The following is a 16,788-nucleotide window of genomic DNA, read 5'->3' on the forward strand; positions in this document are numbered from 1 at the left end:
GGGAGACGCCTTTCAGAAATGGAAATACTTGAGGTGGGCGACGTTCCAATTGTTTTGGAGCGTTTTTCCTTCCATTGTTTCTAATTGAAATGCTCCTTTACTTGCGGCCGCTGTGATTTTGTAGGGTCCGTCCCAGTTGTTGCCTAGTTTTCCTTCGGTTGGGTCTTTTGATGCCAATGTTTTGGCTTTGAGGACGTAGTCCCCCACTTTGAGTGGTCTTATTTTGGCTCTCTTGTTGTAGTATCTTTCGACTTGTTGTTTCTGAGCCACCATTCTTATGTGGGCCATTTCTCTTCTTTCCTCGGCCTCATCGAGGTCTTGAAGTCTGTTTACATCGTTCTCTGCTCCGCTGGTATGTGAATACCTTAAGCTTGGTTCGCCGACTTCGACTGGTATGACCGCGTCGGTTCCGTAGACCAGTGAGTACGGCGTTTCTCCTGTGGAGGATTTGGGCGTGGTTCGGTGTGCCCATAACACTTCTGGTAGTAGCTCGAGCCATAGCCCTTTGGCTTCCTCGAGTTTCTTCTTCAGTATGTTCAGTATTGTTTTATTGGAAGACTCTGCTTGGCCGTTGGCGGCAGGGTGATATGGCGTGGATAGTATCCGCTTGATACGCCATTTGTCGAAGAATTCTGTTGTCTTCTGGCCGATGAATTGCCGTCCGTTGTCGCAGCTGATTTCCTTGGGGATGCCGAAACGGCAGATGATGTTCTTCCATATGAAGGCGATGACTTCTTGTTCGCGTATTTGGGCGTACGCTCCTGCTTCCACCCACTTGAAAAAATAGTCAGTTAAAACTAATAGAAATCGTACCTTTCCTCGTCCCGCTGGTAGGGGACCGACTATGTCCATTCCCCATTTGATGAAGGGCCATGGGGAAGTGACCGAGAGAAGTGGTTCTCCTGGTTGGTGTATCATGGGGGCATACTTTTGGCATTGTTCGCATCGGCGAACATATTCCGCTGCGTCTTTCTTCATAGTGGGCCCATAATAGCCAGCTCGTATTATGCAACGCACGAGGGCGCGGTTACCTGTATGGGCGCCGCAATGACCTTCGTGTACCTCTTCGAGCACTGGTCGCGTTTGTTGCGGCCCTAGACACTTGGCTAGGGGTCCGCCAAACGTCCTCTTGTAGAGCTCTTGGTTTATCAGGCAATACCGGGCGGCCTGTACGCGGAGCTTCTTGGCTTCTTTTTTGTCGAGTGGGACTGTTCCATCCTGCAGATAGGATACAAACTGGTTGCGCCAGTCCCAAGTCAAATTTAAAGAGAGTACCTCAGTGTGATCAATGGCTGAATGGAGGAGGGTGACAATGCTTTCTTTGTTGAAGCTTTTAGTGGCTGCGGCCAGTTTAGCTAGGCCGTATGCTTCAACGTTCCGTGCTCTCGGAACTTGTTTGAAGCGGCACTCGTCGAACTCGGTTATTAACCTGTGAATTTTTGACTGTTATTTTTGTAACCTCTGCTCCTTGATTTGGTAAGTCCCGGTGACCTGGTTCACCACGAGTTGAGAGTCGCAATGGAGAACGAGTCGTCGAGCTCCATACTTGATGGCTAGTTTTAAACCTTCAATAACAGCCTCGTACTCGGCTTCGTTGTTAGTCATCTCGGGGCATCGTATGGACTGGCGAATTGTTTCGCCTGTGGGGACCTTGAAAACGAGTCCCAGTCCAGATCCCGAGGCGTTAGCGGCGCCATCAGTGTAAAGAGTCCATAGGTCGGCGTTGGAGGGGGCACAGCGTGCCTCTAGTTCTGCCTCTGGTAGTATCTCTGCGCTGAAATCGGCTATGAAGTCGGCAAGTACTTGCGACTTGATGGCGTTTCTTGGATGATATGAGATATCGTGCTCACTGAGCTCTATGGCCCATCTGGCGAGTCTGCCTGATAACTCAGGCTTGTGTAGGATACTTCTCAAGGGGAAGGTTGTCACTACTTTTATTGGGTGGCATTGGAAATAGGGCCGGAGCTTCCGTGAAGCTACGACCAATGCCAAAGCTAATTTTTCAAGGTGTGGATACTGTGTTTCGGCGTCCACTAAGGTTTTGCTAATATAGTAAATAGGAGATTGCGTACCTTCGTTTTCACGAACTAGGACTACGCTGACGGCGACCTCGGATATGGCCAAGTATACCGGCAGGGGCTCGCCTGGATTTGCTTTGGCCAGCAGTGGCGGCGAAGATAGGTACGCTTTCAATTTTCTTAATGCCTCGATGCATTCCTCATTCCACTGTAACCCATTGTCCTTTCTCAGCATATTGAAAAACTTATGGAATCTGTCGGAGGATCGTGAGATGAACCTAGACAAGGCGGCTATTCGCCCCGTCAGCTTTTGCACCTGCTTTTTGCTGCTCGGTATCTCTGGTATTGCGTCTATCGCCTTGATCTGATCTGGGTTGACTTCGATAGCTCGTTGTGATACGAGAAACCCTAGGAATTTTCTTGAGGCCACGCCGAAGGCGCATTTCTCGGGGTTCAATTTCATCCCGTACCTTCTCAATATCTCGAAGGCTTCTTTCAGATGGTCGATGCGATCCTCTTTTCTTGTCGACTTTACCAGCATGTCGTCGATATAGACTTCCATAGTCTTACCGAGCTGCTCTTTGAACATTTTGGTGACCAGTCTCTGGTACGTAGCCCCTGCATTTTTGAGCCCGAAGGGCATTACCTTGTAGCAGTAAGTCCCTTGGTGGGTGATGAAAGTTGTCTTCTCTTGGTCCTCCTCGGCCATCATGATTTGATTGTAGCCGGAGTAGGCGTCTAGGAAGCTCAGTAGTTCGTGTCCTGCAGTGGCGTCGATCAGTTGGTCGATGTGGGGTAGTGGGAATGAATCCTTTGGGCATGCTTTGTTCAGATCAGTGAAATCCACACACATTCTCCACTTCCCGTTTTTCTTTTTGACCATGACGACATTGGCGACCCACTGGGGGTATTTTGATTCTCTGATGGAGCCGTTGGCAAGTAACTTGTCTACTTCCGCACTGACCGCTTCGTTGATAGCGGCGTTGAATTTTCTCCTCATCTGTCGCAAGGACGGATGTAGTGGATCGACATTCAGCTTGTGGGTAGCATGTCTCGCGGGATTCCCGGCATATCTGAATGGGAAAAGGCGAACAAATCTGCATGGTTAGTTAAGAAGTCACGATACTTACTTGTTGGCGAGACCGTGCCCGATATAGGCTTTCTTCGTAAGATTGGTTTTGTCCAATTGAATTGGGTCGAGATCTTCGACCGTCGCTTTACAGGCTTCCACAACGTCGGGGTCTTTGATGGCGTCCGTTGTCGGGTTGACCTTAGTCCCCGACACGGCTAATTGCTATGCCTCCGCGCTCGCCCCCTTTAGCTGTTGGGTGTGGGCACAGTCTTGGGCTATTTTGTAGCACTCCTGTGCGGTGCGTGGCTCGCTTCGAATACTGAATACTCCCCATGGGGTAGGGAATTTGATCACTTGGTAAAGGCTTGAAGGGACTGCTCGCATGGCGTGTATCCACGGGCGTCCTATGATGACGTTGTACGCCGTTTCTTGGTTCATCACATGGAAAGTTGTTTCCAGCGTGACTCCTTCTGCTAAGACGAGCAGTGCTATTTCTCTGGACGTCCGTTCCACTGCATTGTTAAAACCGGTTAGTGTTATGCAGCGCGGTATTACCCTATCCTCGAGTCCCATTTGTACGAGGACCCTTGGGTGGATAATACATGCGCCACTTCCGTCATCGATCATGATTCTTTTAACATCTATATCAGCGATACATAAAGTGATAACTAAAGCATCGTAATGAGGGAAAGACAAACCGTCGGCATCAGACTTATCAAAGGTGACACTATCTTCGAAGTCGTCATACCGTTCATGGGCGATGGTCCGCTTTAGTTTGTGCGTGGTGGTGAACTTGACATGATTGATCGCCAAGTCGTTGCCGCCTCCGACGATCATGTTTATCGTGCGTGCTGGGGAGGGCGGCTTCGGCGGCCCATGGGGTTGTTCCCGTCCACGTGCAAAGTTGATTTTCCCTTTGTCACTGAGTAATTCCCTCAGGTATCCCTGGTTCAGCATCCTGACTACCTCTTGCCGTAGGCCTATGCAGTCTTCGGTTTTGTGCCCCCGTTCCTGATGGAACTCACATAGGACGTTTGATTTCCTTGTGGCGGGGTCTGATTTCATCTTTTGCGGCCACTGCACTTTGGTGCCCAGCTTCTCCAGTATGTACACTATTTCTGAAGGAGAACAAAAGTTATGGGCGGATAATAAAGGAGGCGTACCTCTTTCGTTTCGGAGTGGGGCGACGTGTCGCTGTAACGAGTCTGTATGCCTTGGTGGCGGATGGGAGGATCTGGTGTATGGCTGATGTCGATCTCTGTTGGAGCGAGGGGGTTGTTCTCGTCGTCCTTCGTTCCGTCGATCTCTCCTCGTTTCTGAGTGTATCGCCGTTAGCCGTTGGGTCGGCCCATTAAGATCATCCTCGTCCGCTCGTACCTCAGCGCAATAGGCGTTGTGGATTTCTTCCCATGTGGTAGGGGGATATTTCATGAGGCGGCTAAGCAACTTCTTGGTTGCCCTTAAACCATCCCTGCTTAGCCCGTTCTGGAAAGCGGCGACTGCCATACCTTCCGATACGTTTGGCAGACTCATCCTTACCGTGTTAAACCTTGCTAGGAAGTCCCTAAGTCCCTCTCCTGTAGTTTGCCTGATGGCGAAGATGTCGTTGACCCTGGCCTCCGCTTTCTTGGCGCCTGCATGGGCTGTGATGAACTTATCCGCCATTTCCTCGAACGTTGATATCGCCTTAGCTGGTAGCTGAGAGTACCATGTTAAGGCCCCTCCTGTCAACGTCTCGCCAAACTTCTTCAGCAGTACCGACGGTACCTGTTCCTTTGATAGGTCGTTGCCCTTCACAACGGTGACGTAGTGGATCAGATGATCCTCGGGATCAGTGGTTCCGTCATATACCCTCAAGTAGGGTGGCATCTTGAAGGTTTTTGGGGTGGAGTGAGGGGCAGCTTCTTCAGTGTATGGTTGTTCAACGAACCTTCCCACGTCGCATTTTGGTAGCAACTTGGGGGCACCGGGGATCTTGTCGACCCTCTCCTGATGTTCCTTCATCTGATCGCGGAGCGCCTTGTTTTCATTTTCCATTTCTTCCATCTTCTTTAGGATGGCTGTTAGCGTGCCATCGTTGGTCTGTGTCTCGACGGGCTCGTTATTTGCTAGTGCAACTTCCGGTTCGCCCGCGCCAGCAGCGGTATCTACCATTGGTGTACACCTGATGTTACTTTGTGGTGACCTCTCAACCAAGCCACTCAGAGTGCTTGTTAGCCATCTTTCCAATAGCTTCTTGACCGTTGAGGGTGCTTCCGTAGCCGCAGATGTGGAAGCTCCCTTTTCGTGCAAGAACGTCAGACCTTCGGATGGGGAAGGTGAGATCTCCGCACCCGATGTGTTACTAGGGGTTGCATTCAGGATGTCATCGTCACTGGCCTCGTTGAGAGGGCCAAGGAGATTGGTAGTGACACCCAATATAGCTTTTGATCTTGGGTTATTCTCAGCCATCTTTTGTGTTTGTGTGGTTTAGAGAATGGTAGTTGGTTGTTCTCTAGGTGGGTACTATGATTTTGATTCTCGAAATCCCCACAGACGGCGCCAAATTGTTTGACTCAAAAGTTAACAATATACTTTGTAAGCTAGAAAATAATCAAAAGTAAGAAAAGGGTAAATCGTAATCAAATATAATAAACCTAGAGATGCAAAGATGATATTATTGTTGTAGATCTAGTATTGCAAAGTGATAATATGAACTTAACATGATATGTTCGTTTGAGGTAGAGATAGAGAGAGAAAGATAGAAAATGAGAGAGTTGTATTAGATCAGAATCCCCCTTTTTACAATTTGAAGGTCTCCTTTATATAATAAGAGACCTTCCTCGAAAGAATAAAAAAGTTACAAAGACAGGTAACGTCTCCCTAGTGAAGACACTGAGTCCTAAACGATGTCGCTTTTGTCCCCGCGTCCGAGTCGTACCCGCTACGTTAGTCGGCGTACACTCACTGGGCGTTCCCTCTGGTATAGGGATGCTGACGATCAAATTTGACCCCATACAGAAGGTATTTATGAATCCAAAAATACATCAAAAGACTACAAGAAAGAGCGCAGAATACGTAGTTTTTTATTCCTAACAAATTTCGGTTGGAGATATAGTTCCATCTTAAGAATTAACTTTATCTTAAAATGGAGTATTTTACTATTTTAGTACACTGTTAAATAATGAAGTTTCATGTGAAAATAGTAAAACAAACATAAAGTAGAAATAGAATAAAGTGGGTTTAATTTCTTGTACATACAGAAAAAGTTAATGTCATAAATACATGTTCCATGCAAAAATAGTAAAATAAACGAAAAAGTAATAAAGTTCAAATGGGTTTAATTTCTTGTCCATACAAAAGAAGTAAAGGAATCATATAACCAATATTTTCGGAGAAAAAGAATAAAACCAATATTTTATGGTAGTGCAAAATTTTAGTTGCATAAAACCAATATTTTTACGAACAGAACATAAATTTAATTTTGAAATTTACCTCTCTTATTCTTATGTTGCTCACGTTTTGTAAAATCCTACTGGGAAGTAGGTCGTAGTTTTTTCACCTTTTGAGCCAGGTGTTTTCCACGTAAAATACTTGTGTTCTTTACTTTCCACATTTACTATTTCTGCAATAGTAGGTTAAGGAACACTTAGAAGAACCAGGTCTTTCCATAATCAGTTTAAGCGATAAATTGGACACCACACAAATCCTCCTCCCCCCCCCCTCCCACACCCCCCTCTTGTGTGGTATTGAAGATAAAACATCAATTGGTATCAGAGCAGGTTATCCTTGAAGAGGCTAACACCTTAGGAACATATCAAGATGAGCGCACCACCTAGAAATTGGGAAGGGCAATCCACTGCTAGGCCTCCACTCTTTAATGGCCAGTACTACTCTTGGTGAAAAAATAGGATGAGAGATCACATCATCGGAGAAGACTATGAGCTATGGGACATTATCAATGATGGTCCCCTGGCTACCATGAAGAAGAATGCTGAAGGAGTAGATGTGCCAAAAACGAGAGCTGACTGCACTGCGGAGGATTTAAGGAAATGGGAGAAGAATGCTATGGCCAAGAAATGGCTTGTGTGTGGACTTGGTCGAGACAAGTACAAAAGAATTCAAAGTTGTACCACTGCTAAGGAAATCTGGGACACTTTACAAGTGGCTCGTCAAGGAACACCTCAAGTGAAGAGGTCCAGAGGAACACTGCTGTATTCTCAATATGAGAATGTCACCATGAAGGAAGGTGTAACCATCCAAGAGATGTATACAAGGTTCACCACACTAACAAATGAACTTAAATCTCTTGGAAGGGTTATTCTTGAAGAAGACAAAGTTGAGAAGATTTTGACAAGGGTTCTGCCAGTCTCTTGGGAAAGCAAAATCACTACTATTCAGGAATCAAAGAACACTGCCACTCTTAAGTTGGATGAGCTAATTGGAAATCTCACTACCTATGAACTTAGAAGACAAACAATGAATATGGATGTACCCAAGAAGGAAAGGAGCCTGGCACTCAGAATCACTGAAGGTGCTGATCTAGAGGAGGATGAAATGGCCATGATCACAAAGGACTTCAAGAAGTACCTAATGAGAGGAAAGGGTCCTTTCGGAAGTGGAAACTACAGCAAACCAAGGGTTCCTAAAAAGCAAACCAATGAGGGATGTTACAAGTGTGAAGACTGATCACCACATCAAAAACTATCCTCAATAGGAAATTGAATGGAAGAAGGAAAGAGCTGAACGCAGAAATAGGAAGAAGGAACAGGTTCATCCCAAGAAGAACAAAGGATCAACAAAGGCTATGGTTTCTACCTCGGGGGAAAGCTCAGATGAGGACTCAGAGGATGGAGATGGAGATGAACAAGTACTTATGGCCATTGAGAATCTGATGATGAATCTGAGGTAAGTGTATTTCATCTAAGAGACAAGATTAAATTTTTGTCTAAAAAAAGGCTATCTGAGTTACTCTTGGATTTCATTGATGAATCTGAGGATCTAAACAATGAAAAAGAACAACTGTCTAAGGAGTGTGTGATTTTGAAAGCTAATTGCAAAAATTGGGAACTTAGGGCTAATGAAAGTGATAGTAAAAATGCTGAGTTAAAGAACCAGGTTCTTGAACTTGACACCACTATCCTAGAACTTAGATCTGAAAATCTAAAACTGAAACTAGGAACAGGTAAACAGAAAGGTTATCACACACAACTCACTTTAGAAGAAAACCTAGGAAAAATAAAAGATGAGTTGTACAAAAGAGATGAGCAGATAATAGTCCTAAAGGAGGATCTAAGCAAGGTCAAGCACGAGCTAGGCAGAACATGTAAATGGAATAGGTCCTCCGATGCACTTTCATGGCTACATGAATACCATAGTAGCAATAAGAGAGGACTTGGCTACAGGACCAAAAAACCTAAGTGGGATCCCAAAATCAAGTACCTTACACTTCCCGAGAACAAAATCTGCACACACTGTGGTAAGCTGGTCACTATAAAAGTGAATGTACTGCAAAAGAAAAGGCTAGTCAAAAGAATAAAGAATTTGTTCAAGAAAAAAATAGGCTGCCAGGTTGGGCTAAAAAGAATCTGATTCACCCTTTTGCCTATAGAAAGGGACCCAAACAATTTTAGGTTCCTAAGACCAACCCCTAATTTCCTTTTGCATGTCCAAGTGAAGAGGAGCAACCATATATGGTACATGGATAGTGGTTGCTCAAAGCATATGACAGGAAGCAAGAACCAGTTCCTTTCACTTGAGGACCTCAAAGGAGGAAATGTCTCCTTTGGAAAATGGGAAGAAAGGTGAGATCATTGGGGTTGGAAAGCTAGGTAAGACTGATTCTCACTCTTGAGAATGTCTACTTGATAGATGGCCTAAAATACAGTCTAATCAGTGTATCACAACTGTGTGATAGAGGTAACTTGGCAGCTTTCACCTCTACAAAATGTTTTGTGACTAATCTTACCACTGACAAGATTGTTTTGCAGGGAAAAAAAGTAAACAATATATACATTGTAGATCTATCCACACTTTCAGAAAATGAACTCACTTGCTTAAGTGTGTTGGACAATGATCCCCTCCTTTGGCACAAGAGACTTAGACATGCAAGTCTGAGTCAACTCAAAAAATTAGTCTCCAAGGACCTAGTGATAGGGCTGCCTAAAATCAAGTTCAAGGAAGACAAAGTTTGTGAGGCTTGTGCAAGGGGGAAGCAGGTAAGATCCTCTTTTAAATGCAAGAAAGTGGTAAGTACCACTAGAATGATGGAACTGGTCCATATGGATCTTTGTGGTCCAATGAGAACATTCAGTAGAGGTGGTAAGAGATATGTTATGGTGTTTGTTGATGATTACTCTAGGTTTACTTGGACATTATTTTTAACGTCTAAAGATGAAGCATTTGACATATTTACTTCTTTTGTTAGAAAAACTCAGAAACAACTAGGAAATCAACTTGCATTAATTAGGTCTGATCATGGAACTGAATTTGAAAATGCTAAGTTTGCTGAATTTTGTGATGTGCATGGCATAGATAATAATTTTTCTGCTCCTAGGACTCCACAACAAAATGGAGTAGTTGAAAGAAAGAATATGACACTTGAAGATATGGCTAGGACTATGCTTCTTTCTAGTAAACTATCTCATAGCTTCTGGGCAGAAGCTGTAAATACTGCATGCTACATCATCAATAGGTGCATGACTAGACCTCTTGTAGAGAAGACTCCCTATGAGTTACTTAAAGGGAGAAAACAAAATATATCACATCTTAGGGCACTTGGATGCAAGTGCTTTGTGCACAACAATGGTAAAGACTCCCTAGGTAAGTTTGATCCCAGAAGTGACGAGGGAGTATTCTTGGGATATTGTTCACATAGTAAAGCTTATAAGGTATACAACAAAAGAACTGTGTGTAGAAGAAAGTGTAAATGTGGGTTTTTGATGAAACTAACATTCTTTCTGAGAGACAGGAACATGAAGATGAAGCAAATGGGCTGGTAAGAAATTTAAATGAAATCACAGCCCAGGCTGAAGCTGCACCAGAAGAAGGAACAGGTGTTGGAACAGGTTCTTCTATTCTGGGCAACCTGACAGGGGGAACTGAACAAAGAGGAACCGAGTCTCATACCTCGATAGAACATGTCCAAGAACCTGTTCCTTAGCAACAAAACATTAGAGAACATCAAGAGGAAATCAGTTGGTTATGAAACCTTACAAGTACCAAAGTTCTCATCCCATTGAGAATATAATTACTGATCCAACCTCTGGAATTAAAACCAGATCTTCATTAAAGAATCTTTCTGCTTTTGATGCTTTCTTATCTTTTATTAAACCTAAAAATATTGCTGAGACTTTGCAGGATGCAGACTAGGTAATTGCAATGCAAGATGAACTCAACCAGTTTGAAAGGATTCAAGTTTGGAATCTGGTTCCAAGACCCAAGGACAAATCAGTAACTGGCACAAAATGGGTCTTCAGAAACAAACTTGACGAAGATGGAACTGTTACAAGGAACAAGGCAAGGTTAGTGGTTCAAGGATATAGCCAAGAGGAGGGCATAGACTATGATGAGGCCTTTGCTCCAGTTACAAGGTTGGAAGCAATAAGACTCCTCATAGCATTTGCTGCTTACATGAACTTTACTCTTCACCAGATGGATGTCAAGAGCGCCTTCCTCAATGGCTATTTAAAGGAAGAAGTGTTTGTCAAGAAACCTCCAGGGTTTGAAAGCAAGGAGTGTCCGGATCATGTGTACAAACTTGATAAAGCACTTTATGGGCTCAAGAAGGCTCCTAGAGCACGGTATGAAAGATTATCAAAATTCCTGCTTGAGCATGCCTACAACAGAGGTAAAATTGATAACACTTTATTCTTGAAGGAAAAAGGTAAAGACCTTCTACTAGTACAGATATATGTTGATGACATAATCTTTAGAGCAACTACTGATAGACTAAGTAAGGAATTTGCTAAACTAATGGGGAGTAAATTTGAAATGAGTATGATGGGTGAGCTTAATTTCTTTTTAGGCTAACAAATTAAACAAAACTCAAATGGAACTATGATCCATCAGCAGAATTATGTGAAAGAGTTGCTTAAAAGGTTTAAAATGGAAGAATCAAAAGAGATCAATACTCCTATAGCAATAGCCACAAAATTAGATATAGATGAACCTGGGTCATCTGTTGATCAGAAGTTGTATAGGGAAATGATTGGTTCTCTTTTGTATCTTACTACTAGCAGACCTGATATTGTTTTTAGTGCAGGTCTTTGTGCTCGATTTCAGGCAAACCCAAAGGAGTCCCACTTGACTAGTGTCAAGAGAATATTGAGATACTTGAAAGGCACCACTGACCTTTGCCTTTGGTATCCAAAAGGTAGTAATTTTAACCTAATATGATATGTTGATGATGATTATGCAGGTTTTCTTGTGGATAGGAAGATCACCTCAGATATGTCACACTTTCTTGGTTCATGTCTTGTGTCATGGGCTACCAAAAAGTAAAATTCAGTAGCCTTATCTACTGTTAAAGTTGAGTATGTTGATGCTGCTTCATGCTGTGCTCAATTGATGTGGATTAAACAACAATTATAGGACTTTAGAATTGATGTTGGTTGCATCCCTATATTTTGTGATAACACCAGTGCCATTAGTATGACAAAGAAGCCGGCTCATCATAAGAGAACTAAGCACATAGATGTTAGGCAATACTTTTTGAGGGACAACTATGAGAAAGGCTTGATCATTATGGAGTTTTGTGCTACTGATAAGCAAATTGCTGACATCTTCACAAAAGCCTTAAGTAGAGATCACATGGAGAGGAACAAGTTGGAACTAAGGATGATTAAGATCACCTAAACGCATCAGTTCAATGTCAAACGAAAAAAAAAGGAAAAAAATTGAAAAAAATTGAAAAAAATTGAAAAAAAATTTTGGTTAGAAAATCTGTAAAATGTGTATAGAATTAGACTAATTTTTGCTCAGTCTCATACTTTCAATAGTATACTCTTGTGCCACGTGTTAAAATGATTCATTAATCTCTAATGTTATTTCACCTAGATCCTAGGGGAAGACTCAGCCGTCTATTCAAAACTGACATTTCAGTTCGATTAGACTTCTAAAAGACTGATGAAGCCTGCCATTACCCATTAATTATCCACTCCCTTTAAATTGATCATCATCATCTCTGCCTTCTCTTTGTTATTCTCAAACTGTCGAAATTACTCTCCATCTTCTCTCATCTTCCAAAATTCAATCTACCTTTCTTCTTTCTTCCAAGAACCAAGCACAAATGACTAACCNTGCAGGGAAATCTGAGTTTAGCAGATATCGGATAATGTTGGCCATTTTCTGATACCAAAACGGCTCTAATGCCGACTCCCTTTAAATTTGCCACTCCTCAGCCTAAGAAAAGAAGAGTAAAAATGCTTGCTCGCAAGAAAGTGGCTGGGAGGGAATTATCAAAAAAATTAAACACTCAATTGAAAGCTAGCCAAGCCCAAGAACCCCAGAATTCTGACGAATCCTTCAAGTCTGCTACTGAGGGGGAAGAAATTGGGTCTTCTGATACTGAACATGTAACTTCTGGAACAAATACTACTAATGAGGTTATTTCTGTGGTAGTTGAAAATTTGGAAAATAGGTTTACTTTGGTTGGATTTGTGGTGGATGTAGAAACTTCAGAGTCCAGAAAAAGAGGTGGTAAAAATAAAAAGGAAAAAGAAAAAGAGAGTAAGGGTGTTCGAAGTGAAGAAAAGGGAATGGGAAAAAGAGTGGTTGATTCTTCACCCACTTCTGATGAAGGTAGAATGGCTATTTGTGGAGCAAAATCAGTGGAGGAAAGTGTCAAGAAAACAGGGGGAAGTGGGTCTAGCAAAGCCGCTGAAGGGCTGATTAACCTTGGGCAAAATGTAGATGAACCTGGTTCATTAGTTGAAGAAACCCTCGCAGACCTATTGAAGAAAGTAGGTGACAACTACAATCCAAAGAAGAAGAGAACTTCCCTGGCTAAGACCCCTGGCACTTCTAGAGCTAACAAGAAAAGGAAGGTTGTCCCTTTTGACACTGTTGAAATTCCTCCCACAAGAGAAAGAGCCACAAGAAGTCAACTGAAGCAAAATGAGGAAGAGATGCAGAAAGAATTAGAAGAAAGCAAAAAGAAAAGGATGGATAAAGGGAAGAAGAAGGTGGGAGAGCCTGTTGAGGCTGTTGATGTGGATGAGATGGACCTGGTCCATCAAGATGAAAATAAAAATGTTGAAGTGAAGGTTCAGACTCCCAAGCCCAAGAAAGCCACGACTTCCACTAAGAAGTCTACTCCTATGTCAAAGTCTACCGAACCATCCACCCGGGAAAAAAGGACCAGGTCTGCAATGAAACCCAAACAAGTAAAAATTGCTGAAGAAGAGGAATGGAGTGGAGAAGAGGATGATGAATCAGACAGTGAAAAGGACAAGATGGCCATGTTTCGAAAAAGAACTATTCTAAAGGGTAGAATCCTCAATTCTAAAGGGTAGAATCCTCAAGGATTTGGAGAAGGAAGGGATGGTGCTACTGTTGGAGAAATTAGAAGTGCAAGGCTGGAAGGACATGGTCCTTCAGATGGATGGCAGGTTGGCCAGGGATGAAATTGTTGAGTTTATGAAAAATGCTGCAGTGAAGGATGGTAGGGTTACCAGCTTGGTAAAAGGGGTGCAAATCTCTTTTGATATGAAGGAGTTGGGTGAAATTCTAGGTTTACCTGCTGAGGGGTATAATGACTACAAAAAGTTTAAGTGGCCAAGTCTAGAAAATCTTCCCACTGCCCTTGCCATCACCAGAAAATTCAGTGATCATGAGCAGGAAAGTGAGCCCAAGGCTGTGTACAAGAGTGCGATGAAGCCACCCCACAAGGTGCTATTCAAATTCATTATCAAATGTGTTCTGCCAAGGCAGGAAAGGAGGCGCATTGCAAGCTTTATGGATTTGGTCCTCATGGAGTGTTTAGACAGTGGGAGGCAGATTAATTGGCTTGAATTTATAATCCAACTTCTTGATAGGGTTATCAGTGGGACCAGGTCTCATGCCATTCCCTATGGCTTCATTCTCACAGCCGTGCTTGCATATTTTAAGGTGCCTTTGAAGAAGTGGGAGGTTTCTACAAGCAAAGATCACTTTGGGGCGAAAACTCTGGTTGCTTGTGACTATGAGGTTCTTGCCACTCCTAATGAACCTGGTTCATCCAAGAAGGCACCAGTAAATAGCAAGGTCAGTGCCTTGGTGCAGGAGAGTGAGGTAAAGGAGGCTGAGATAGCAAGGCTGAAGACAAGGTTGGCTGAGGTAGAATCTGAGAGAGATGCTCTCAGAATTTGCAAGGGAAAATGAGAAGAATGATGGAATTCTTCAAGACATGCTGAAACTTCTCCAAGCCAATAACCCAGCACCTAGTTCTTCCAAGCCTTAAATTCCTATCCTAGTGTAGTTCCTTCAGTGACCCAGTTTGGGATTTTTTTCTCTTTGCTCATGTTTTCATTATTTTTATTTCCTTTTATGCTTTGTAGAAGAATCATATCAACTATCAATGAAATCAATGAAATCTGCTAGTTTTTGCTCTAACTGTTTGTTTATATTTCTTAGATGGTTGGGATTCTTAGCTTGATCGATGATGATTAATCCATGTCTGCATTTGGGGTAGCCCCTGTGGCCATGAGTAAATTCTAAAATATGGGTATTGCACATTTTTTTATGCAACTTTTCGATGATGCCAGAAAGGGGGAAAAGGGTTGTTCTTTAAACAAGTGATGTTTAGCTTTGAACAATGATGTTTATAACCTAATGAACCCGGTCCTTGATGATAAGTGATAAAAAGGAAAAATGTTTCTAACATTGTCTTGATGTTGAGCTAAGTTGAAACAGGGCCCAAGCTTATGAAAAGCACAGAGTTTGTCATCATCAAAAAGGGGGAATTTGTTGGCCCAAGTGAAGGTTAGTTTTGAAGATTAACAAAGGAAGCTCAGGCATAAACTAGGTCCATCCCATATGGTGCATAGAAACGGGCAAATTCGAGCTTGTGGGATGCACGTGAAGGAGATAAGCTTAACTTGGTATATTTAATATCTCCTGATCGAAAAGGTTGCATAATTGATAAGGAGAAGGACTCCTTACTTAAAGAGAACATTGTCCAAGATAGGGAAGGAGTTAGAAGTGAGATCAACCAGAACTCTTCCACCAAGTAAGAGTAGCATTAGAACTCTAGTTATTTCTTCATCTACTAACTCTATATATTGCAGGATGTTCTCATTTATAGGTGATGCACAAACACAGAAGTTAAACAGGAATTGAGAGCAAAATAGCAAAGCATTTTGCAAGCAGTTCGTGTGTGATTCAAGTGTGCAACATTGTAGTAGGTGTTTTCATGTTGTACCTTACAGCTTTATCTAAAGGCAATTGTAATAGGTACTCAGAGTATTCAAGTTAGAGTTAACTTGAAGTTGTCGCAACAGTTAGAGGTTGTTTGCCACAACGGGATTAGAGTTAATCCTAGGTTTACAAAAGTATTTTGTGAATGCAGTTTTTGGCTCAGTGATTTAGTGGAGAGTTTGGAAAAATCCTACTAGGAAGTAGGTCGTGATTTTTTCACCTTTTGAGCCAGGTATTTTCCATGTAAAATACTTGCGTTTTTTACTTTCCGCATTTACTATTTCTGCAATAGTAGGTTAAGGAACACTTACAAGAACCAGATCCTTCCACAATCAGTTTAAGCGAAAAATTAGACACCATACAAATCACCCTCTCTTGTGTGGTATTGAAGTTAAAACATCACAAACCTTACTTCACGTCTATAATTATTTTTGTAAAGGNACAATATGTCTATTTGTCTTTGGCTTTGAGACAATTATATCTTAATTCGTGTACTAAACCTTTTTTATCAGACAAAAACACTTCGTTGGATCAGCTCTAGGAAATTTGACACATAAATTGTAGTCACTTGTCTTCTAGGAGTGGGGAAGGTTGGAGAATAATTAAGATCTGAATAATTAAAATTTAAACCTAAAAATAAATAGATTTAATAACTGAGATCTGAAAATTAGAATAAGACCTTTAGGTCAAATTAAGACCAATTAGATCATGTTATCTGCCAAGTGACATAATGTGTCAAACCGAATAGAACATTTCATCCAAGCCTATTAAAGTGTTCAAATGACATGTTTTGGCTAATTAATCTTTTATTCTAATAGTTGAATTAACGCGATTGATCTAATGACTGATGTGAACTTATCAAATCAAGCGGAAGATTTTGTTCATAATTTGAAATAGAAGTTATTTATGAATCCAAAAATACATCAAAAGACTACAAGAAAGAGCGCAGAATAAGTAGTTTTTTATTCCTAACAAATTTCGGTTGGAGATATAGTTCCATCATAAGAATTAACTTTATCTTAAAATTGAGTATTTTAATATTTTAGTACACTGTTAAACAATGAAGTTTCATGTGAAAATAAGTAGAAATAGAATTAAAGTGGGTTTAATTTCTTGTACATTCAGAAAAGGTTAATGTCATAAATACATGTTCCATGCAAAAATAGTAAAATAAACGAAAAGGCAATAAAATTCAAATGGGTTTAATTTCTTAGAGTCCAGAACCCATTTGTGGTTCTTTTGGACAAGTGTACATAAATGCGTATAAAAAGAGAGTGACCATTCTATATATAGCGCTCTTTTAAAGAGCGCTATATATATATA

At 41.9% G+C, this 16,788-nt stretch overlaps 1 protein-coding gene across 1 annotated transcript; it reads left to right on the forward strand.

The window, feature by feature from the left end:
* Positions 1-12,437: 12,437 nt before the first annotated feature.
* LOC109219905 lies at positions 12,438-13,583 on the forward strand. The gene has a single exon (XM_019384377.1). The coding sequence runs from the start codon at positions 12,438-12,440 to the stop codon at positions 13,581-13,583; it is 1,146 nt and encodes a 381-aa protein (XP_019239922.1).
* The last annotated feature ends 3,205 nt before the right edge of the window (positions 13,584-16,788 follow it).

The sequence above is a fragment of the Nicotiana attenuata genome, unplaced genomic scaffold (assembly GCF_001879085.1).
Source record: "Nicotiana attenuata strain UT unplaced genomic scaffold, NIATTr2, whole genome shotgun sequence".
NCBI lineage: Eukaryota > Viridiplantae > Streptophyta > Magnoliopsida > Solanales > Solanaceae > Nicotiana > Nicotiana attenuata.

Coding starts and splice junctions, on each gene's coding strand:
- LOC109219905 (XM_019384377.1), top strand. CDS start 12,438: ATGCCGACTCCCTTTAAATTTGCCACTCCTCAGCCTAAGAAAAGAAGA.